The 21,082-nt window shown below is 50.3% G+C and overlaps 8 protein-coding genes across 8 annotated transcripts; 5 read left to right on the top strand and 3 right to left on the bottom strand.

Moving 5' to 3' along the window:
• Window positions 1–805: 805 nt before the first annotated feature.
• On the top strand, window positions 806–4,194 carry BO83DRAFT_313882 (a-pheromone processing metallopeptidase Ste23; the record flags this gene model as incomplete). Its single annotated transcript, XM_025527565.1, has 2 exons — window positions 806–1,036; window positions 1,114–4,194. 2 exons carry the CDS (start codon window positions 806–808, stop codon window positions 4,192–4,194), a joined length of 3,312 nt encoding a protein of 1,103 aa, XP_025387874.1.
• Window positions 4,195–4,550: 356 nt separating this feature from the next.
• On the top strand, window positions 4,551–5,968 carry BO83DRAFT_378684 (cleavage and polyadenylation specificity factor subunit 5). The gene is made up of 4 exons (XM_025531317.1): window positions 4,551–4,677; window positions 4,755–5,006; window positions 5,075–5,322; window positions 5,404–5,968. Exons 1-4 carry the CDS (start codon window positions 4,637–4,639, stop codon window positions 5,694–5,696), a joined length of 834 nt encoding a protein of 277 aa, XP_025387875.1. The 5' UTR covers window positions 4,551–4,636; the 3' UTR covers window positions 5,697–5,968.
• A 2,077-nt stretch (window positions 5,969–8,045) lies between these two features.
• On the top strand, window positions 8,046–9,532 carry BO83DRAFT_399091 (lipase family protein; the record flags this gene model as incomplete). Its single annotated transcript, XM_025533301.1, has 5 exons — window positions 8,046–8,127; window positions 8,181–8,346; window positions 8,392–8,728; window positions 8,783–9,034; window positions 9,311–9,532. The coding sequence occupies 5 exons, from the start codon at window positions 8,046–8,048 to the stop codon at window positions 9,530–9,532; spliced, it is 1,059 nt and encodes a 352-aa protein (XP_025387876.1).
• On the top strand, window positions 9,293–11,170 carry BO83DRAFT_378688 (DUF3431 domain-containing protein). The gene is made up of 3 exons (XM_025531318.1): window positions 9,293–10,023; window positions 10,075–10,517; window positions 10,570–11,170. The coding sequence occupies exons 1-3, from the start codon at window positions 9,632–9,634 to the stop codon at window positions 10,776–10,778; spliced, it is 1,044 nt and encodes a 347-aa protein (XP_025387877.1). The 5' UTR covers window positions 9,293–9,631; the 3' UTR covers window positions 10,779–11,170.
• A 469-nt stretch (window positions 11,171–11,639) lies between these two features.
• On the bottom strand, window positions 11,640–13,021 carry BO83DRAFT_427349 (uncharacterized protein; the record flags this gene model as incomplete). The annotated part of the gene is made up of 5 exons (XM_025535341.1): window positions 11,640–12,132; window positions 12,190–12,332; window positions 12,387–12,611; window positions 12,670–12,774; window positions 12,842–13,021. The coding sequence occupies 5 exons, from the start codon at window positions 13,019–13,021 to the stop codon at window positions 11,640–11,642; spliced, it is 1,146 nt and encodes a 381-aa protein (XP_025387878.1).
• Window positions 13,022–14,041: 1,020 nt separating this feature from the next.
• Window positions 14,042–16,242, bottom strand: BO83DRAFT_361498 (GABA permease; the record flags this gene model as incomplete). Its single annotated transcript, XM_025529456.1, has 7 exons — window positions 14,042–14,763; window positions 14,825–15,150; window positions 15,202–15,603; window positions 15,660–15,702; window positions 15,842–15,908; window positions 15,961–16,031; window positions 16,081–16,242. 7 exons carry the CDS (start codon window positions 16,240–16,242, stop codon window positions 14,329–14,331), a joined length of 1,506 nt encoding a protein of 501 aa, XP_025387879.1. The 3' UTR covers window positions 14,042–14,328.
• A 1,008-nt stretch (window positions 16,243–17,250) lies between these two features.
• On the top strand, window positions 17,251–17,719 carry BO83DRAFT_361501 (uncharacterized protein; the record flags this gene model as incomplete). The annotated part of the gene is made up of 2 exons (XM_025529457.1): window positions 17,251–17,377; window positions 17,500–17,719. Exons 1-2 carry the CDS (start codon window positions 17,283–17,285, stop codon window positions 17,717–17,719), a joined length of 315 nt encoding a protein of 104 aa, XP_025387880.1. The 5' UTR covers window positions 17,251–17,282.
• Window positions 17,720–17,823: 104 nt separating this feature from the next.
• On the bottom strand, window positions 17,824–19,852 carry BO83DRAFT_445861 (putative transporter; the record flags this gene model as incomplete). Its single annotated transcript, XM_025536580.1, has 6 exons — window positions 17,824–17,939; window positions 17,996–18,079; window positions 18,135–18,253; window positions 18,303–19,146; window positions 19,201–19,529; window positions 19,586–19,852. 6 exons carry the CDS (start codon window positions 19,850–19,852, stop codon window positions 17,915–17,917), a joined length of 1,668 nt encoding a protein of 555 aa, XP_025387881.1. The 3' UTR covers window positions 17,824–17,914.
• Between the last annotated feature and the right edge of the window lie 1,230 nt (window positions 19,853–21,082).

Here is a 21,082-nt window from a genome sequence, read left to right on the forward strand (position 1 = left end):
CTGACATTGAAGATATCCAGCTGCGGAGTTGCCGAGGTATATATAGTAGCAGTAGTGAAAGTGATATTAATAGCCCCCAAGTGAAAGGCCAGCTACTAATAGTTGGTGCTCCAGTTCAACAAAGAAGCAGAACATCTTTAGAAATCTAATTTCCATCACAGAAGTAAAAGAGCAATCAATTCACTGGCAACAGACAATATGCAATGAGGTATCCCACGTTGACCGCCTTATCGCGGGGCTTCACCGCCTAGTATGCCCCAAGCCATGCATTGTGCATCGCCTCCCGCCGATGAACCCACCGACAAGTTACTCTTCCTCCTTCGTGCCACAAGATATACTTCGACCATTGACCCCGGTAATTGCCTCGCTTGCCCTTCACCTCTTCCTACGTGGCGTCGTTCTGCTAACCCTATTTGCTCTGTTTAGTTCTTAAACTGCTAATTTCAAATACGGGACTTCCCTTACCCCCTTTCACTTTCACGCCGGCAACTTTCCCAACACCGCCTGCGCCCCCGAGCGGTGCTTCCCGGCAACCGATCCCTCCTTTCTCTGGATGCCTCCAAGGTCCCCTGCAACACGCCGCTTGTGGAACTCTCGAGTGCCTTTATATCTTCGCTCCCCAGCTTTTCGCGCCTTCTCTAAGTCAGGCGCCTCTGCGGCGATTGCCCCTCCTTTTATCTACCCCTCGCCACGCTTCCCCACACCGAACGAGCGCTACTCCTCATCTCCTGCCCTGCGCTCGTCTCACGCCCTTGTCTCGCTTTCCCTCCCTTCCTGTGCTCGCCTCTTCTCTCATACCGCAACCATGGGATCTATCGAGCGCATCGCTGAGCAGTTGGAGAAGCCCGAGCTCGATGATCGCTCCTATCGTGTCATTCGCCTGCCGAACAAACTAGAGGCTCTTCTCGTACATGATCCCGACACAGACAAGGCTAGTGCGGCCGTCAATGTCAATGTCGGCAATTTCTCAGACGCAGACGACATGCCGGGCATGGCGCATGCGGTAGAACACTTGCTTTTTATGGGAACCATGAAGGTAGGTGGTTGTCCCCTCGGAAACAATAGACCCCTTGTCCGTTTGGCCTTATGCGGAAACATGTTAACCCTGTGTAGTATCCCAAGGAGAATGCCTACAATCAGTACCTAGCATCCAACTCCGGTTCCTCCAACGCCTATACCGCAGCCACCGAGACGAACTATTTCTTTGAGGTCGGTGCCACCACGGCTGCCACTGACGACACACCTAACGGCGCCAATGGAACATCGAACGGCACAGACAGCCCCGCAAAGCCGAACCACCCCACGTCTCCTCTGTATGGTGCTCTGGATCGCTTTGCGCAGTTCTTCGTAGAGCCCCTTTTCCTCGAGTCGACCTTGGACCGCGAGCTGCAGGCAGTAGATTCGGAAAATAAGAAGAACCTGCAGAGCGACCTGTGGCGGTTGATGCAATTGAACAAGAGTTTGTCCAACCCTGCCCACCCGTACCACCATTTCTCGACCGGGAACCTGCAGACTCTGAAAGAGGAGCCGCAAAAGCGGGGGCTGGAGGTCCGACAAGAGTTTATCAAATTCTACCAGGCGCACTATTCGTCCAACATCATGAAATTGGTGGTGTTGGGACGGGACTCTCTGGATGAAATGGAGCAGTGGGTGGGTGACCTGTTCAAACATGTGAAGAACCAAGATCTTCCCCAGAACCGCTGGGACCATGCTCAACCTTGCCTACCAGAACATCTGGGCAAACAGATCTTCGCCAAACCAGTCATGGATATGCGCTCGCTCGACTTGTACTTTCCCTTCATGGATGAAGAGTCGTTGTTCGAATCCCAACCAAGCCGTTATCTCAGCCACCTGATCGGCCATGAAGGTCCAGGCAGCATCCTGGCCTACATCAAAGCGAAGGGTTGGGCAAACGGCTTGTCCGCAGGTGTGATGCCTGTTTGCCCGGGCTCCGCCTTCTTCACCATCTCCGTTCGGCTGACTCCCGAGGGCCTGAAACAGTATCGCGAGGTCACCAAGGTGGTGTTTGAGTACATCGGCATGATCAAGGAGCGCGAGCCCCAGCAGTGGATCTTCGATGAAATGAAGAACCTGGCTGAAGTCGAGTTCCGTTTTAAGCAAAAGTCCCCCGCCAGTCGCTTCACGAGTCGCCTTAGCAGCGTGATGCAGAAGCCTTACCCCAGGGAATGGCTTCTCAGCGGCAACCTCCTGCGGAAGTTTGAACCCGAGCTGGTCAAGAAGGCGCTGTCGTACCTGCGACCCGATAACTTCAGAATGGTGATTGTTGCCCAGGATTACCCCGGTGACTGGAATTGCCGTGAGAAATGGTACGGAACTGAATACAAGGTCGAAGATATTCCGGAAGACTTCATGGACAGCATCCGCAAGGCTGCGGAGACCTCTCCCGAGAGTAGACTGTCCGAGCTCCACATTCCACACAAGAACGAGTTCGTTCCTACCAGACTCACTGTGGAGAAGAAGGAGGTGTCTGAACCGGCCAAGACCCCGAAGCTGATCCGTCATGATGACCATGTCCGATTGTGGTACAAGAAGGATGACCGTTTCTGGGTCCCCAAGGCGACTGTTCATGTCACCCTAAGGAATCCCTTGGCGTATGCTACCCCGGCAAACCTGGTCAAGACCAAGTTCTACTGCGAGCTGGTTCGCGACGCTTTGAACGAGTACTCCTACGACGCTGAGCTTGCGGGTCTCGACTATTCGTTGTCTGCCAGCCTTTTCGGCCTTGATATCTCAGTTGGCGGATACAATGATAAGATGTCGGTTCTCCTTGAAAAGGTGCTTACCAGTATGCGGGACCTGGTCATCAAACCGGATCGTTTCAACATCATCAAAGAGCGTATGACTCGGAATTACAAGAACGCAGAGTACCAGCAACCGTTCTATCAGGTTGGCGACTACACGCGCTACTTGACTGCTGAAAGGACGTGGCTCAACGAGCAGTATGCCGCCGAGTTGGTACACATCGAGGCAGAGGACGTTTCATGCTTCTTCCCTCAACTTCTCCGCCAGAACCACATTGAAGTCCTGGCCCACGGTAACTTGTACAAGGAGGATGCGCTGCGCATGACCGACTTGGTGGAGTCGACGCTTCAGAGCCGTGCGCTGCCCGAATCCCAGTGGCACGTTAGACGCAACATGATCCTTCCCCCTGGCGCCAACTATGTCTACGAGCGTGCCCTGAAGGATCCCGCCAACGTCAACCACTGCATTGAATACTACCTGTTCGTTGGAAAGCTTGACGACGATGCTCTGCGGGCCAAGCTGCTGCTGTTTGCTCAGATGACGGATGAGCCTGCCTTTGACCAATTGCGGAGCAAGGAGCAGCTTGGTTATGTTGTTTGGAGTGGCGCCCGCTACTCTGCGACGACCATGGGTTACCGGGTGATCATCCAGAGTGAGCGCAATGCTGCTTATCTCGAGTCTCGCATCGACGCTTTCCTGACTGGTTTCGGGAAGAGTCTGGCGAATATGTCAGAGCAAGAGTTCGAGAGCCACAAGCGCAGTGTTATCAACAAGCGGCTGGAGAAGCTTAAGAACTTGAGCTCTGAGACCAATCGCTTCTGGTCCCATATCGGCTCGGAATACTTCGACTTCGTGCAGAACGAAAACGATGCTGCGAACGTCCGGACGTTGACTAAGGCCGACCTCATCCAGTTCTACCAGCAATTCGTCTACCCCAAGTCCACGACTCGGGCTAAGCTGGCGATTCACCTCAAGGCCCAGACCGGTGCACATGCGCATGCCACCAAGCCCGAGGAGCAGAAAGCCCAGGTCGTTTCGTTCCTCGGCAAGCAGTTGGAGGCGGCTGGTTTCGCTGTTGACCAGGAACGTCTGAGCACTGCTTTTGCGACTGTCGACGTGTCGAGCGGCGACGAGGCTCAAATCCTGGCCAATCTGAAGGCGTTCCTCGAATCTGGCATGAGTCTTTCCGAGCAGCAGACCAAGCCCGTCATCGCGCAGATCGAAAGCAGCTTGGGCTTGCAATTGAAGCAAGCGGGCATCGAGGCTAAGAAGAGTGATGGAACAGTCCAGCCGAATGGCACGAACGGTGACCTCCAGCAGTCTACCTACATCAACAATGTTCCCGAGTTCAAGGCTCGTCTGGCCGTCAGTGCTGGACCCAGCCCGGTGACCGATCTTAGCGAGTTCGAAGACTTTGACGCCAAGCTTTAAACTTCATGATTGAGTTGGATGTTGGGGCGGAAGTCCGTTCGCATTGATAGACATGATGTTGTATTGTTGGGTTTGCATAGTTGGCGTGGACTTGTTGCATGGGAGGGATGGGGCTGTGTTTGGGGTTAGGTTGTGATTTGAGTTAGATTTACTCTGATAAATGAGAATAGAATCAGCAAAGAATAAAACATATGATGATTCCGACATAGAATCCCTTATAGTTGCTACTTTGTAGGTTTAAGACTAGTAGACTTGATATGGCGAGCATCGGGGCGGTCGAATGTTTTCGCGGGAGGGCCGCTCCGACGCCGAGCCCAGCTCCGCCATCATCGCCGATCCACCACCGAGAGCTCCAGCCGTACTTGACTTCCTGACTCCGTATCCAGCATTCGACTCCTCCAGCCTGTTTACTCGCGGCGCATTGGCTTCCCCTGTGTTCACCATGTCGACCACCACCGCGACGGCGATTCAAAGCTCGCGCCCGTACGTCCTGCCACCGACCTACCTCACTACCGCTTCCTTCTCCACGCATTCACCACTGACCATGTCCTGAATAATAGCCCCATCATCCCCAAAGACTTCTCCGCGCAACAACCCAAAACAATCCGCCTGTACCCCCTCTCTAACTACACATTCGGCACCAAGGAAACTCAACCGGAGGAGGACCCGTCCGTGCTGGCGCGTCTAAAACGTCTCGAGGAGCACTACGACCTACACGGCATGAGACGCACCTGCGAGGGTGTCCTCGTCTGCCACGAACACAACCATCCTCATGTGCTGATGCTGCAGATTGCCAACGCGTTTTTTAAGCTGTGCGTTTCCCATATCATGTGGATTATGGAGCTTCGAGCATCTTACTTACATTGTTTTTGGTATCTAGTCCCGGTGACTACCTCAACTTCGAAGACGACGAAGTCGAGGGCTTCAAGAAACGGCTCAATGAGCGTCTCGCGCCCGTCGGCTCGCAGTTCTCGGGCGAAGGCGTGAACGAAGACTGGGAGATTGGGGACACGTTGGCGCAATGGTGGAGGCCGAACTTTGAGACATTCATGTACCCGTTCTTGCCGGGACATGTGACTCGGCCGAAGGAGTGCAAGAAGTTGTATTTCATTCAGTTGCCGAAGAAGAGTAAGCATGCCATCCCTCACATATGAATACCAGTGGCGGGTGAGAAGGGAAGAATGGTTCTGATTAAACTGTGTTGTGCAGAGGTCCTCTCCGTCCCGAAGAACATGAAGCTCCTCGCCGTCCCACTCTTCGAACTATACGACAACACGGCCCGGTATGGCCCGCAGCTCTCGGCCATCCCGCACTTGCTGTCGAGATACAACTTCGAGTTCGTCGATGAGAACGACAACGTTGTTGCCGCGACGCCGGGCACGCCCTTGCCGGACCATCAGATCCCCCGGACGAAGGTGCTGGCCGGGGACAGCGGTGATGGACAGGATGAGGGGATGACGGATTACCCATCTGGAGAGGGCGAGAATGGGGCTAGTGCGTAGTTGAGAGTATTGCCATGTCTTGGAACTCAACCGGCATGAGCTGTTATTCCGATTATTCCCCGATGAAGGATGGCAGTGATGAGACAGTTCACCTTGCTGGATTGGATCAGACCCCTGCTGATCAGCTCGGGCATTTTTCCTTTTCCGTGGATCGCTTCTTTTTCTTTTTTTCTTTTTTATTTGATTTCGTTTTCTCTTCTATGCTATGCAAAAGACGTGATGTGAGTCTGGTTGGCGTTCCAGGAGCGAAGATTGACTGTTTTCTTTCTATCCCATTATCATTTCACTTTTTTTGTTTCTTGAATTAGCTATTGCAGGTAGCGGTCAATATATCCTTTGAGAAGATACTACTTTTGCTGTGCATATCGATAGCCCCATCTGTCAAGTACTTGCAGTAAAGCCAGAGACATCAAGCTACTAAATATCACTGGTACATTAATCCCCGAGAACCACAGGGAGCAAGCACCGAACCACAAAACAGACTAGATAGTAACTACGGAGATATCGAGCACAGGCACATAGTAACGGCACCTGCCCACATACGCACACACACCCACACGGCTCCTCCTAACCACCTAATAGTCCCCGGTAGCCCAATACATTCCATCCCACACCATCACTTTCAACAACACTAACCACCTAGTAATGCCAGTATTAGTAAAATAAGTAGTCACCTGCCACACCACCCCGGCACTAACAACCCGCAGATCACAAGCCGGACTGACTTTGGGCCTGATTGATTGAATGATTGATTGAACCACTAAAAAAGTCTGAAGAATCCTTCAATTCCAATTCCAACCAACACACACACGCACACACGGTATGGAGTGGAAGGAAGGGAAGAAAAAAGTGGGGGGTTACCCAAGCCATTGAAACTAACAAACTCTGCAATGTAGGGTAGCAGCCAAATACTATTCCTAACTCTTGTTAAGTAATAATAGGTTGGTTAATAGCTAAGAAGAAGAAGGAGTGAAGGAGTCATCGTCCTCCCGTCCCCTAACTAACTAACTAGTTTAACTACCCCGGGGTTATAGTACGGGATACTAAGGCTGCACCCCGCAGCCCGGGAAGCCCGGACGTTGGTGGTTTGTGGGTTGACTACGGAGTACTAGTAGGGGACTTGTAAGGCAGCGGGACTAGTTAGCTAGTGACTTTGTGCTAATTAGTTGGTTAGTTAGTTAGTTAGGCTGCCAAAGTAAGTACCTAGTGCTGTGCGGGTGGTGTATATGCCGGGATGAAGTGAAGAGTCAACTATTAGGTGAGTAATGGATTAATTCAGTTGTTAAGTAGTTACTACGTGGTAAGAGTTGGTTAGGTAATAGGAGATGTTTTTACTATAACTAGGTTATTGTTTGTATTACTATCCTAAAACTGTGAGAGTTCTTGGGAAGGTAAGGTAGTATTGGGGGCCGGGAATAAGGGATGGAGTATTGTTTCAATAGTGAGTTGAGGTATTTTTTCCTTTTCTTTTTGTCAGGGTGGGTTACTTACTTCTTCGATAGTATGATATTGATTATGGGCACGTGTACATGCTTATGATTTTTGTAACATACGTAGATTTGTTTGTGTGCTTTCTCCCCCATCTATAGTATGTACTCCGTATGTATCGTAGTCTGAATGAGAGTATAAGCGCTGCAAGTGATCGGCAAAGTGACAAGAATTCACTAACTCCACTTAGTTACTTGCATGTCACGAACCACAACACTTGACAGCAACAGCAACAGCAACAGCATGTGAAGAAGTCTCAGATTTCGTAACACTATTTCCCGTTTACTTGCTCTTCGATTTGGCCTACTTACCTCGGCCTGTGCACATGTCATGGCTCCATCCCCAATCTCAATCTCCTCAATCTACTGCTCATGTGCAGTGTATCACGCCTCCACGTTTCTCCGCCAGTAGATCCTTCGACACCGCCCATCCTCAGACAACATCTACTTTATTTAACTTTTCGGAGCAGACTATGCTTGTCTACAGGCTGCTATAGCAGCCCGTTAATCCCCACCGGGCTTCCGCTCCGGATGGAGATGGGGCCAAACTGGCACTCCAGTTGCGCAACGGACAACCGCCGACCCGGAACAAAGGATGCGGATGAGGAGATACGGTGCCTGATTGCATGGCTGGCTTCAGCTGCTATCGTGCTTCTTTGGTTGAATGTTGTTGTCTGACTTACCCCGCTTCTTGCTTTTTTCCCCCTGAGGCCCCTGATGGGGAATCGAGGTGGGTAATATGATATGGGTATAAAAGGGGGATCGGAGGTGCAGTTGGATAGAGGCAGTGTGTGTGTGTGTGCATTGCAGAAGCCCGTTGGTCGCAAGGTTTTGGTCGCCTCGATTGTTTGTATACTGCAAGATGTTCTCTGGACGGCTTGGAGTGCTTTTGACAGCGCTTGCTGCGCTGGGTGCTGCCACGCCGGCACCGCTTGATGTGCGGAGTATGTGTGCCCGATGTGAGATGGTTGGATAGCACTGATGAAGGTGTGAATAGGTGTCTCGACTTCCACGTTGGATGAGTTGCAATTGTTCGCGCAATGGTCTGCCGCAGCTTATTGCTCGAATAATATCGACTCGGATGACTCCAACTTGACATGCACAGCCAACGCCTGTCCATCAGTCGAGGAGGCCAGTACCAAGATGCTGCTGGAGTTCGACCTGTATGTCACTCAGATCGCAGACATAGAGCACAGCTAATTGAACAGGACGAACGACTTTGGAGGCACAGCCGGTTTCCTAGCCGCGGACAACACCAACAAGCGGCTCGTGGTCGCCTTCCGGGGAAGCAGCACGATTGAGAATTGGGTCGCTGATCTTGACTTCATCCTGGAAGATAACGACGACCTCTGCACCGGCTGCAAGGTCCATACTGGTTTCTGGAAGGCGTGGGAATCCGCTGCCGACGATCTGACGAGCAACATCAAGTCCGCGATGAGCACGTATTCGGGCTATACCCTATACTTCACCGGGCACAGTTTGGGCGGCGCATTGGCTACGCTGGGAGCGACGGTTTTGCGAAATGACGGGTATAGCGTTGAGCTGGTGAGGATTTTTCACAAAGGTGATGGAGCGACAAACGGTTCTGACAGTCAATAGTACACCTATGGATGTCCTCGAATCGGAAACTATGCGCTGGCCGAGCATATCACCAGTCAGGGATCTGGGGCCAACTTCCGTGTTACTCACTTGAACGATATCGTCCCCCGGTTGCCACCCATGGACTTTGGATTCAGTCAGCCAAGTCCGGAATACTGGATCACCAGTGGCACTGGAGCCAGTGTCACGGCGTCGGATATCGAAGTCATCGAGGGAATCAATTCAACGGCGGGAAATGCAGGCGAAGCAACGGTGAGCGTTTTGGCTCACTTGTGGTACTTTTTCGCGATTTCAGAGTGCCTGCTATAACTAGACCGACTGTCAGATTAGTGACGAGAGAAGTGTACATAGTAATTAGTATATAATCAGAGCAACCAAGTGGTGATGTGGTGAGAAGAGAAACAGAGTGAGATCCCATTACGTAGCAGATAAAGCACGTGTGGAGGCGCTGTTCCTCCACTTGCAGGTGCGGCCATCAATCATCTTTCTTCTCCTTACTTTCGTCCACCACAACTCCCATCCTGCCAGCTGTCGCATCCCCGGGTTTCAACAACGATCGCCTCCGGGGCCTCCGTGGTTCTCCTATATTATTCCATCCGACGGCCGACGTTTCACCCTCATCCTGCGCCGCCGCAAATTCTCCCCGAGTCGGTCAACTCATTCGAACCGCCGCCCGCATCGACCTCACCGACCCCGACCGTCTGCGATCGTCCATTCCGTGCAGCCATGTTCCCTGCCCCGTCACGCTGATTTGACGCTCAATTGACTTCCGTGACATTACATACATCCAGCAGCATATGATTACAGTCCCCCCGCCTCGTGCCAGTCCCGCCGCCGCCATTGCCAGCCATGCTATTCTTCCGCGGCGGAGTTAACAGTCCGCGCCGGCGCAACCAAGAAAAAGCAATCTTCTGCACCATTCTCATCATCTACGCCCTATACTTCCTCTTCTTCGCTGGGAGCTCCGATCCCAAACGGTCAGAGACGTCTGCTGAGGATGCGGTGAAGGGAGGCCCGCATCGGGACTCGCGGTCGGGGAAGCCTTCCCCGTCCGCCTCGGCTTCGCGACAGCCTCAGGCCTTGGATAAGGACATGGTGGTGGCTAGTATGAAGGGTGACGATGTCTCATGGCTGTACACATACTTTCCTGAGTGGCATAAAAGCATCTACGTGGCGGACGACAAGAAAGCGCCGTTGACGGTGGCTTTGAATAAGGGGAGGGAATCGATGGTGTATCTGACGTGAGTCTCCATGTCTTGGCCGGTTCTGGGCGCACCAACTCACTATTGCAGATATATAATTGATAATTACGACAACCTTCCCGACTCGATCCTATTCATCCATTCCCAACGATACCAATGGCACAACGACGACCCCTACTACGATGGTGTGCCTGTTCTTCGCAATTTCCAGGTCCCCTATCTCCAAAAACAAGGCTACGTGAATCTGCGCTGCGCCTGGGTCCTGGGTTGTCCGGCGGAGATTCATCCCCTCACTGATACGCATCGCAACGACGTCCACGCAGGAGAATACTTCAAGACAGGATTCATGGAACTGTTTCCCGGGGCGGAGGTCCCTGAAGAAGTGGGGGTCTCATGCTGCGCGCAATTCGCCGTCACACGCTGGAAGATCCGCGAGCGGCCTAAGAGTGACTATGTGCGGTACCGCAAATGGTTGGCTGAGACGACGTTACCCGATGATCTCAGTGGACGGATCATGGAATACTCATGGCACAGTATGTCCCAGACCTATCCCAACGATAAGGGGAAAGTGACTAACAGTAACAGTGATCTTCGGCAAGGGCCCCGTCTACTGTCCCACGGCAGAAGAATGCTACTGCAAGGTATTCGGACTATGCACTTTGGACTGTCCGACAGAGGGAGACTGCGCTGGCCGCTATGTTCTCCCGCCATACTCTTCTCTTCCAAAGGGGTGGCCCTATATCGGCTGGAAGGGTCAGAAGCAGGACCCTAGCAAGGGACTTCCGGAGGCTTGATCTATACCTATCGTCTCACAAGGATGAGATGTTCGAGTTTTAACATGTTGCGACTTGGGGTATACACTGCTCATTGAGATCAAAATCGGGACTCACAACAAGCATAATGTATGCTTCACAAAGGAGTAAGCGCGGCAGCACATCTGGCAGAACAGGTGGAGCATCAGCGTCGCGTATATCTCTCGCCCAGTGGAACCAGATCTCAACTCTCCCACCGCTGCCAGACACAGTTTGGCACACGCAAAACAGGCATATGGCATATAACTAACCTACTATGTATTGGCATCTTCAATGAGCGAACGCTGTCACTTTGAAAAAAAAAAAACTACCGATGTATTATAAACACTACTATTTCCATTCTCATGTGAAGTAATATCTATACCTACCAAAATATACTACTCCATCTCTCAGATCTCGGATTTCTATCTTACCGTGCTTCCTTCAAAAAGGAACAAGTAGCTATGCACAGATTCAGAACTGCGCCTCAGGACACCAATTCTCTTGCCTCAGGCATAAGAGCTACGGGCCTGATTCCTGCCTCAGGCCCTTATACTCCAGGCTACTATACCAGTCTACATACACACCAACGTCGAATCTCTAGAACACAACAGATACAGATGCATCATCCAACGGAAATCATTCAAGAAATAACATGAGACGAAGCGAACTTCAACCACACGGCAATCATGTTGGATAAATACTCACTATTACTTACCATTACCTTTCCCTGATAGATATTCGACCAGTATACTGGAAAGACCTATTAGTTACAGACCAGAATTCAATGTATGTCTACGACTTGCTCTATAACAACCGGACCATCACTGGCTCTAACAAAAGAAAAGAACTTTTATTTAATTACTACCTCGGCTCATGAGTAACAGTGACCTCGACATCTTTCTTGATAATCATCTTCGTGCTCTCCGAACTAGCCACACTATCCCCATCCGTTCGACTACTTCCATCGTAAGCAGTAGCGTTGAAATTGCCAGCCGATTGCTCCGGCACAAACGTCGGTTGTGAGTGTCGTGGGTTGTTCATGCCGTGACCGGCCTCTTCCTGATTATCCATCGACTGCAGAACGTAGCTCTGTGATTGTTTCGATACATCCCGGGCGTATTTTCCTGACTTGGATCTAGCGCTGCTGGTGCCGAGGGTGACTTCGCCTGCGTTGCCGTAGGTGACGCTGATGGCGCGCATGAAAGGGGCGAGACAGAAGGAGGTGCATACGATGAGGGCGTAGTTCATGCCCAATTGGGTCCAGACGTAGCTGTCGATGATGTCTAGGGTTGGGTTCGTGGAGTAGGCATAGTTCTTGAGATGGTATAGATGTAGAGAGGTGAATGCAATGAGACTAGTGTAGGTAATGGGGTCAGAAGGGTGGTGTTTGTGGGTGATGGGTACTGCTTACGGTAAACGAACGGCGAAAGAAGAGAGGACGATGGCTTTTCGGGATGTTGGCATTTGCAGGCTTTTGATGAGAAGGATGGAGAATAGGAAGAGCATGAGTTCGATGATGCTGTCCATTGCACCGATGTATTCCCGTTTTTGAAACTGGTGAGGTGTGTTTAGTGTAATTGGAGGGATATAGAGCGAGAAGATTCATACCAATCCAGTACAGTGGTCAATGGGTCTTGCCCATGGTTTGTTCAATTCGCAGTTGACAAGAATGATCAGAATCGAAGAGAGAACCCAACAGATACTCAACCCCAATATCCCGTGAAGAATGAAATGGTGAATGCGCTGGGGAGTCAACCGCGAGAGCATCCCAAGCACACAGCACTTGGACAGAAAGACAGTGATCAAAAACAAAGTATCTGTAGAAGCTGTTGTCTGCATGAAGAGAATTCCTGATTAACCCGTGTCCCTGCCTAGATTCTGGACAACGTACCCGTTGAACGTTCACCACCTGATCCGAAGAAAGAAGCCTTATAGATGTCCCGAATCCTTTGGCAGAGTTTGACATGACGAGGGAGGTCTGAATAATGCCAAAAGCCTATGTATAACGCAGTGGTTAGTATCAATCTCATAAATGTGTCACAGGCATCAACGTTGGAACTTACCGTAGCAACAAATAATAGATAATTATCTCGTCCAAACCCCGGGCTAAGTATTGTTCTGACATATACACGGATAGCCAAGCAGATCAATGTCATTACCAGGGCCAAAGTCCCAACAACAATGACAATGCCGGCATGGTGACTCTCGTCAATGACCACAAGGGGCTTCCCAGATGTCGTCATGACCGGGAGCCACCCAGAGGCTCATCAAGCGATCGTGAGTCGCTTATCGTCCGGTGTCCTTTGGAAAAGCAAGAGATCAGGTTAAGATCCCCTAATGCAGGGCCTCCCAAATATAAAGTCCGGTAGATAAACTGGCCTGTATGCAGGCTTTAGGTATGTTCCGAAGCGAACGCCATAGTGCCATCTCTTCCGGCTCAAGACTATGGTGGCCTGGTCAGATAGGTTATCAGGGATCTGACTCCAGTGTGCGAGGAACTGAGACCTATCATTGGCCCGAGTGATAGCACAAAAGGCTCAGCTAGAGCGCATGGAAGGATTTGGGTCCAGCTCATAAATGGCCAGTTGAGAGATATGAACAGTGCTTGTTCATTACGGCTGATGTTCGGATTCCAAAGCCCCTGTAGCGTTGCGAGTAGCTAAACCCGACCCTGTACCAAGAAAAGTTAATAACGGAGAAGGAAGCACTTGCAGGGATCATACTACCCTAGAGTTTAGTATGATTGTAACACGCAATCATGTCGCATCCGTCTCGAACCATGGCAGACTAGCTACCCCTTAGCTTGATTAGACTGCCACTATCCGTGCTAGTGTTCATACCGAGTGTTCTTTCAAAGAAGCTGAAAATTATTTTATTATGACCAGCGCAAATGAAAGGTTGGTGCCCTCGCGGATTTAACAGCTCAAGATCACTGATAAGGTTGCAGCCTGGCTTCATAAACGTAGTGCTCACTGGTGTGATACCAAACAGGAGCGGGCATCCTTCCGGATCCACAAGGAACGCTCCGGGGAATGTGTCCGCAGCGGCGTTCCCGTTGATCGTCGGGGGGACTTGCCTGGATCAGTTAGGGTTCGTGAGAGAAGCGCTGGTAAGCTCCCGGTGTTGTTCCGGTGGGCCGCGGCGGGATCATCTGGCGAACAAGATCCGGCCGGGCCATCGCCGAGATATATGAATTATAAATTTGGATCCAGAAGTAATCAAAACCTGTCATTTCAGTTTCGTAGTGTTACCAGTGGTTAAATCAATCCATACGGTAGAAAGAAAACTTTTCGATTTCAACCCCACTGTGGGCAGAAGTCAGGAAGGAATAGCATCCTGGTCATCCTCCATACTAATCGCCAATAAACATAGTTCGGGCTCCATTACGCTGGCGAAGAATGCGCAGGCACTTGCGACACTGATGCAGGCGATAGGCCGGTGCGGTGGAGACCGCCAATGTCGACCTGTTACTGCGCCAGAATCAACAAAACGGAAAGAGGTGGCGTGTCCATGCAGCAGCAATAAGGACTCCAGCCAACGAACGTCCAAATCAAATTTCGCGCTTGACCAAGGCCACGGGCGGCACATAAGTTTTCCGCCCGTACATCGCATAGTAGATGATGGAAAATATCAACATGCCACCATACATGAGTGAGCTCCAGTTCATGTTCTCGGGATCCACAGTCGAGTAAAGGGGGAACATAACGAAAACGAACTCTGGGATGAGGAAAGCCAGGGCCCCGAGGTTTACCCAAAGTCCCCATCGGCCTAGTGACCACCGATGTGGGGGTAATGGTTCCCCACGAATTCTTTTCCATGCGACACAGGAAACAGTGATGATGTAGGAATTCAACAATGCTCCGACAGTGAGGGTTATCAAGGCATCCAGGGCGACAGTCGAGCCGATGTTGATGAGTGATAGCAGCATCGTAAGCACGAGGGACACCAGAACAGCGTTGAGGGGGATGTTCCAATTTGGATTGACCTATTGCCCGTCAGTACTTAGTATATTAAAGCTGAAACTAACAAGAAGTGGGAACCCTTACATGACCGAAAAAGCTAGCCAGTGGGACGCCCCCATCACGGGCGAATGACCAGAGTTGACGCGACGCAGTAGCAACCTCCGTAATAACACTGGCAATAAGCGACATGGTCACAATTGCAGTCATTGCGTTTGTAGCTGCGTAGCTCTTGGTGGCGTTGAAGAAAACCCGAATGAAAGGGTAACCAGTAGCGGAGTCGAGAACCTCATCCACATCACCCAAGGTGAAACACAAGGTGACCATAACGACGAAGGCCAACACCCCATTCAAGGAGCACGCCACCATGATTGCTTTGGGAAGGGTCGTGGAAGCGTCTCGAACTTCCTCGGCTGCGTATCGTATTAGCATGTATAAGAGATCGAGCCAGAGCCTTTACTCACACATGTGGACAGTACAGTCGTAGCCTATCATGGCAGTAATGGCAGTAATTAAACCAACCATCGTCGCGGTACCATTGCTATCCCAATCACCACCATTTGTAAACTGGGTAAAAACTGACTTTGCGTCCTTGATGGGTGCCAAAACCCACAGGGGTATAATCACAATGAAGAACCCGGCAACGTGGAGGATCAAGATGAAGGCTTCAACGAGAGGGAGCTTCTTGGCGAGGAAGGTGTTAAAGAGAACGGAAAAAAGGGTGATGGCGATTGTAATGAGAGTACCGTGCCACCGCTCAGAAACATAACCTGGGTAATTGAGGATAACTAGACCTTGAATGATAGTACCTGCCAGGAAAGCGATTGACACAATTGCGCATTCCCAGCCCGTGGCACAGAGCCATCCTAGATGCGACCGGGCTTGTTAGGCTCAGCCATCCTCAATGGGTAGCTATACATACCAGTGATATAACTCAAGAACTTCTGGTACTTCCTAGGTGCAAACTCTGAAACCCAGTGATACTGGCCACCAGCAGTAGGTGCCCTGTGAAAAGATTAGCTGGTGTATAGTTTCAGGATGAAGTGCGTGCACTCACATGGAAGCCATCTCCGCCAGACTTGCGAACAGAAGCAACACGCCAACCGAAACCACGACGAAACCCCAGATGAAGCCAGCAGTGCCACCATCTACCAGAGGCGAGCTCATCATGCTGTCCCAGTATTAACATTATGTACGTACCCCTGAGAAAAAGAAAGACTTACGTCAACATGACCTCCCATGAAGCAATCAGAGTACATCCAAAGGCAACGATTGAAATGAACCGGAAATTTCTCTGAGGATAGGATTAGAAAAGCTCCTCACTGAGTAGACAGAAAACGAACCCTGAGAACTTGTTCCTTTCCCAAAGCCTGCATATCCCTTTGGTCGGCCATAGTGCCGATATACTTCTGAGCGACATGACCTTTGGCAAGCCCTTCATCAGCGAATACAGTGGAAATATTATTTCCACCCTTGGTGGTTGTGAGTTCAACATTGTCCGGCATTTCTTCGATTTCTTTTTGTCTCTCCTTTGGGGTTTGGTACTTTAAAGAAATGGCACGGATTTCAAGACGAGGGATGAGTAGCTATATTTCAATGTAATTTTTCAAGGCCCTGCATCATGCATACGGATTGGCCAACCCGCCATTTCCTGACGAGTTCCCAGAAGGGAAACTCTGCCCTTCATTTCAGTCATCGACAGGGGGTAGAGGTGGCCTAGAAACCATCGATGCGGGTGAGAAGCTTCAGTAGCCAGATACAGCTGGCTCTAATTCGCCTTGGGTTGGCTGCGATAAGAGGAGCTTAATCAAATCCTGGGTGTTCCACTATCAAGCTTGACCCACCTGGCATTCTGGAGCTAAGGCGTTGGCGTGGGCTAAGTGGTCTAGCGTTTATCTAACGCCCTCGGGGGAGAACCGCGCCATACCATCCCGTGTCGCTTGCAGTAGTATGTCGTCCGGGTATAGGCTTTTCTCCGATTGTTTCAGCCTTAGTAAGGTTTTGGTGTAAGAAGCTATGTCTCCGTGAGGTTGACTTTGACGTTTTAAAAAGCTTTAAAGACATATCAGAGCCCAGTCGTTGCTTTATTGACGTTGTATCTTGTTGTCAGTCGTTTCTCGGGCGCCTGCCACTATAGATTAACGAGGGACCTCTCGTATAGCGTGAGAGAGACATTGTGTCTTCCTGTCTTTAGGAAAAGGGAAATTTTCATTTGCGTTGGGGCAAAGAGAGCACCTTAGCATTGACACCTTCAATGGCGCAGTTGGCTATTGCTATGTAGTTCAATGCCTGTAGAACGCATAGTGGCAGTCGTGAATTTACTCAGTAGTATGTCCAGCCAAGGAAGCACCATCGACAAATAGAATCAATCAAGACACCCCTCCACGTGACCATCAACAAGCATCTCATTTGCCATGAATTACTAATCCCAACGACGTCATCGCTGTATTCCCCGCATCACCAACACTTCCATACACCTTCCAGTATATATCTCTGCCTCAAACGTTACCCTAATTCAGGTGGCTGTATTATTGGAGCAAGGGAAATGGCGGAAACATACCCCATTGGTACACGCAAAGAATGCGAACGTCTCGTTAAGGATTGGGGCTTCAAGCACGTCTTTACTTGGGCGGACGGAAGGTGAGTTGACAGAAACCATGGACGCTGTACTATGTACCTTTTAGGGTCTCTTCATCTATATCATTATTTTGGGCACTGGTATTATCATGATTTCAGTCCTCGTGGAGCTAATACTGTCCTAGCAATGCTCATTATCCACCACACTCACACGGTGGTGTCACAACGCATCTAATACGCCAAGGGAATTTGACAATCACCTACCCGGACGACAATGCTAAGCTGCATAATGGGGAGGTAAAAAAAGAGACGTATGGTGTTGGTGCACGACTGGATGTTCCGGCGGGCAAGTTGCATGAGGTGTGGATTGGAGATAGTGGGTGCGAGTATGTCATTGGGGAATAGGCATGAGTGAACATGAATTACGGCTTGTCCCTTACGGTTTATGATCACTTGAGCGATGTGTTGTATTATGAATTTGCTCTATCGTCTAATCTATAGACTTAGGGTATCCCGCGGGGCATCCACCAATATGCCATATATGCAGTTGGTCATCTATGTGTTAGTTGTATAATATAATCAATCATTAATCGTGCTCATCTAGTGAGTAAATCGGAAATCGAGTCTGCAAGGCGACCAATTAGACAGATTATCAGGCAATCTTGCGGAAGGAAGACTCACCGCTTGTTTCCAAGATCCTTATTAGCTGCCAGGTATTCCTCCCTCTCTTCGCTGGACATGGCATTCCAACGAGCAGCGTTGTACCTAGCAGCACAGTTAGCATCGTAGTCGTTACTATCGGAGAATTGGTGAGCCATACTTGTTGCGCCAGATGTAATAAAACTTGGCCCCAATGAATAAAGCCATGCTGAACACAGAGATGGCAATGAGAACCTTATTACCCACACGGTAGTAAGGCTTGTCTTTTTCTTGATAAATCTGCAAGGGGTTAGTAGTGAGCCATAATGTGGGGTAGTATCTCACTTACCTGACTGGCAATGATACTCGAGGCCTGGACCATCATGTTGTATACCGCGCTCGCAACAGTGCGTGTGCGGACCGAGCCCGCGTTTCTGGATGTCATGGCCACAATGATTGCGTGTACGTAAGGGGCTCCAATCAAGAGAGCATTGATAATCCACCGTACCCATCCACTGGCTCCATCTGGCAGGACTTCGAGCGTGATGAGCAAGACCAAACACCAGAATTCAGTGACGACACCGAGAAGTAGACGCTGGTTGAAGCGTTCTGAGATCCATGTCCAAAACAGTAGGTTGATAATGAAGATGACATATGCGGGGATGGTCAGGAGGTTCGTCTCGAAGGTGCCGAACCCAAGCGACTTCAACTCCAGGGTGATGTAGTTGGTAGCAGGCGTGTTGGGAATCATCCACGTCAGACCAAGCAGGTAGATGGGCCACATGTCGTAGTCGCACAGAGCCTGCCAAAGCATCTTCGGTGTGACCGCCTGACGGTTGTGCATGCTTCCCTTGCTGGGATCGTCACGGAGTACACGGTTGACAAGGATTTTCTCCTCACGCTCGTTGAACCAACCGTCTTTACCGCGGAAACCGCCCTTAGTCTGGGTGGGAGATGCAGGCATCCAGAACGCGGCGATGATTCCGATGATTCCTGTAATAAGACCCTCAAAAGCGAACAGATAGCGCCATCCTCCAGTATAACCGTCAGAGCCGTGGATGTGGAGGAAGCCGAACGCCAGAAAAGCGCCGACGATCGATGTAGCTTCATAAGAAACCCAGAAGTAACTCAACCGTTGCGGCAGCTCTTTGGACTTGTAGAAGAAGGACAGGAAGAGGATAGTGTCGGCAATGCTAGAACATGTTAGAAAACTCATACCCCAAGTAGGACAGTGTAGGAAGACTTACAAACCTCCCTCCAGGAGGCCGAGAAGCGCTCTGCAGGTAAAATATCCGGCCCTGTTTTTGAGAAATGCCTGGAATGCGGCGACAAAACTCCAAGCGACCATTTGAATGGGAATCCAGCGGTCTGGACCGACCTTTTTAGATAGTAACTGCGAAGGAAGCTCGGAAAAGAGGAAAGTGAGGTAGAAAATCGTTTGTCCGGTGTTGTAATCGTTCGTGGTCATTCCCAGGTCCCCCAGCATGCTGTCTGAGTTTGCTTGCACAATGTTGCCTCTGTCAAGCTGAAGTGCGAAAAACGTAACGCATGCGAAAGTACAAACTCGGATGTCAATCTGTTGCGATCAGCTATGATTTTCAGGATGGGCTTGGATAAATGGTAGTTAGTTACCTTCTTGATTAGTGCCTTTTCTTCCTCTTCCGTCCATTCGAAGTATGGATCCCAGCGATGTGCGCTCTCATACTCGGGAATCGGCTTGTAGAACCTAGGGTCTTCCGTCGTATCGAAGGCGCAGTCAGTCACCTTTGCGACTCTGTGTTCCGAGTCCGTAAGTGAGGATGACGATGCAGATGATGTCGAGACATCAGGGTTCTTCTTGGTGTCCTCATTTACGGAGGCCGTGTCCGCGGGGACTTCCTTGACACCGTCTGTGGTCATCTCTCCTGTATAGGAAAGTGGTGAGAGGCAGAATAACACTGAAGGACCAGCTTCTGGTGGTTGAGTTCAAGAAACAAGCAGCAACTCAGGGGACATCGGGCCTTTTTGATGTGTCCATCAGCAATGAACAGGCATCAAACTTCATCACGCAATTTCTTGTTAAAGTGTCAGCACGATGTACTAGTTGTTAGCACGAGAGCTGTGGGTAGCTATACGTAGCCAATTGTCTCATGAGTGGGTCAGGCTCAGGCAACCTAGAACGTTGAGCGCATCGATGTGCGACATGAAATGGTTGGCGGAATGGGGCCAACGTCAACTACGGCCGTGAGTGCCTAAAGGCTGATATGCCATGATTCAAGGGCCGCATAATCAGATATGGCTTTACTTGCCGAAGTGCTTGTTAGTGCTGGAGACTTAACCGATCTTGCGCAAAAATCCCGGCAGGGGATGAAATCACGCAAGGGGAGCATAACTGACGTTATGAGGAACAAGTAAGGTTAAGCGGACAAGTGCCGGGTCTGAGATTAGCGGCTGCTCCAGATTTCCGCAGCTGATGGCAGAGAATCCAATAATAGCAGAGAGATTGTATCAAGTTCGCCGGAACTGCGATGTCACCATCGCATTGGCTTATGATGATATGCTAGGGGCTTAACATCGCAACATTGGCTTTTTCTGCTGATTGGCAAGGATAAGCCGCTTAAGGTGGGGGAATCTGATACGAATGGTGTTTTCATTAAGGTTTTTATTGTCTCCAAAAGTTCAGGGTGAGCATTCAGAATGTGGTAGAAGCGGACTTGGACGCGAATCATCGTGACAAGACTGCTGTACCAGTACCACCTCAGTAAAGGATTTTTTTCCAGATAAATCTGGCCCAGGTCATAATGCAATGAAATCTTGTAGACAAAGTCTTAGGCGGGTTATGGGTCTTGATTGCACGTCGCCTTGCCGGCGAGCTTAATTAGGGCGAGTTGCGCGAAGCAAGAGCACTATCACGCCATGCTTGGCCCGCATTTGCCTCTTCTCTTCTCTTCCGCCCATGCACTACATTGACTGCATTAAATGCAGCACGCCCTCGACGCGAAGAATACAAGAAACCATATTTGACCTAAAAGGACTTTAATGATTATGTCCGTAGGATATCCAAAAATAGTCAAGGGCATCTTTCTAGCCATTCATAGATCTGGTTGGCTGCAGCCTGGCTCGGTTCGAGTGAAACGATGATTGATAACC

The sequence above is a fragment of the Aspergillus eucalypticola genome, assembly GCF_003184535.1.
Source record: "Aspergillus eucalypticola CBS 122712 chromosome Unknown BO83scaffold_13, whole genome shotgun sequence".
NCBI classification, from domain to species: Eukaryota; Fungi; Ascomycota; class Eurotiomycetes; order Eurotiales; family Aspergillaceae; genus Aspergillus; species Aspergillus eucalypticola.

Coding starts and splice junctions, on each gene's coding strand:
- BO83DRAFT_378684 (XM_025531317.1), top strand. CDS start 4,637: ATGTCGACCACCACCGCGACGGCGATTCAAAGCTCGCGCCC. Junction 5,007..5,074: donor GCCAACGCGTTTTTTAAGCT/GTGCGTTTCCCA, acceptor TTTGGTATCTAG/TCCCGGTGACTACCTCAACT. Junction 5,323..5,403: donor CATTCAGTTGCCGAAGAAGA/GTAAGCATGCCA, acceptor TGTGTTGTGCAG/AGGTCCTCTCCGTCCCGAAG.
- BO83DRAFT_378688 (XM_025531318.1), top strand. CDS start 9,632: ATGCTATTCTTCCGCGGCGGAGTTAACAGTCCGCGCCGGCGCAACCAA. Junction 10,024..10,074: donor GAATCGATGGTGTATCTGAC/GTGAGTCTCCAT, acceptor TCACTATTGCAG/ATATATAATTGATAATTACG. Junction 10,518..10,569: donor CATGGAATACTCATGGCACA/GTATGTCCCAGA, acceptor TAACAGTAACAG/TGATCTTCGGCAAGGGCCCC.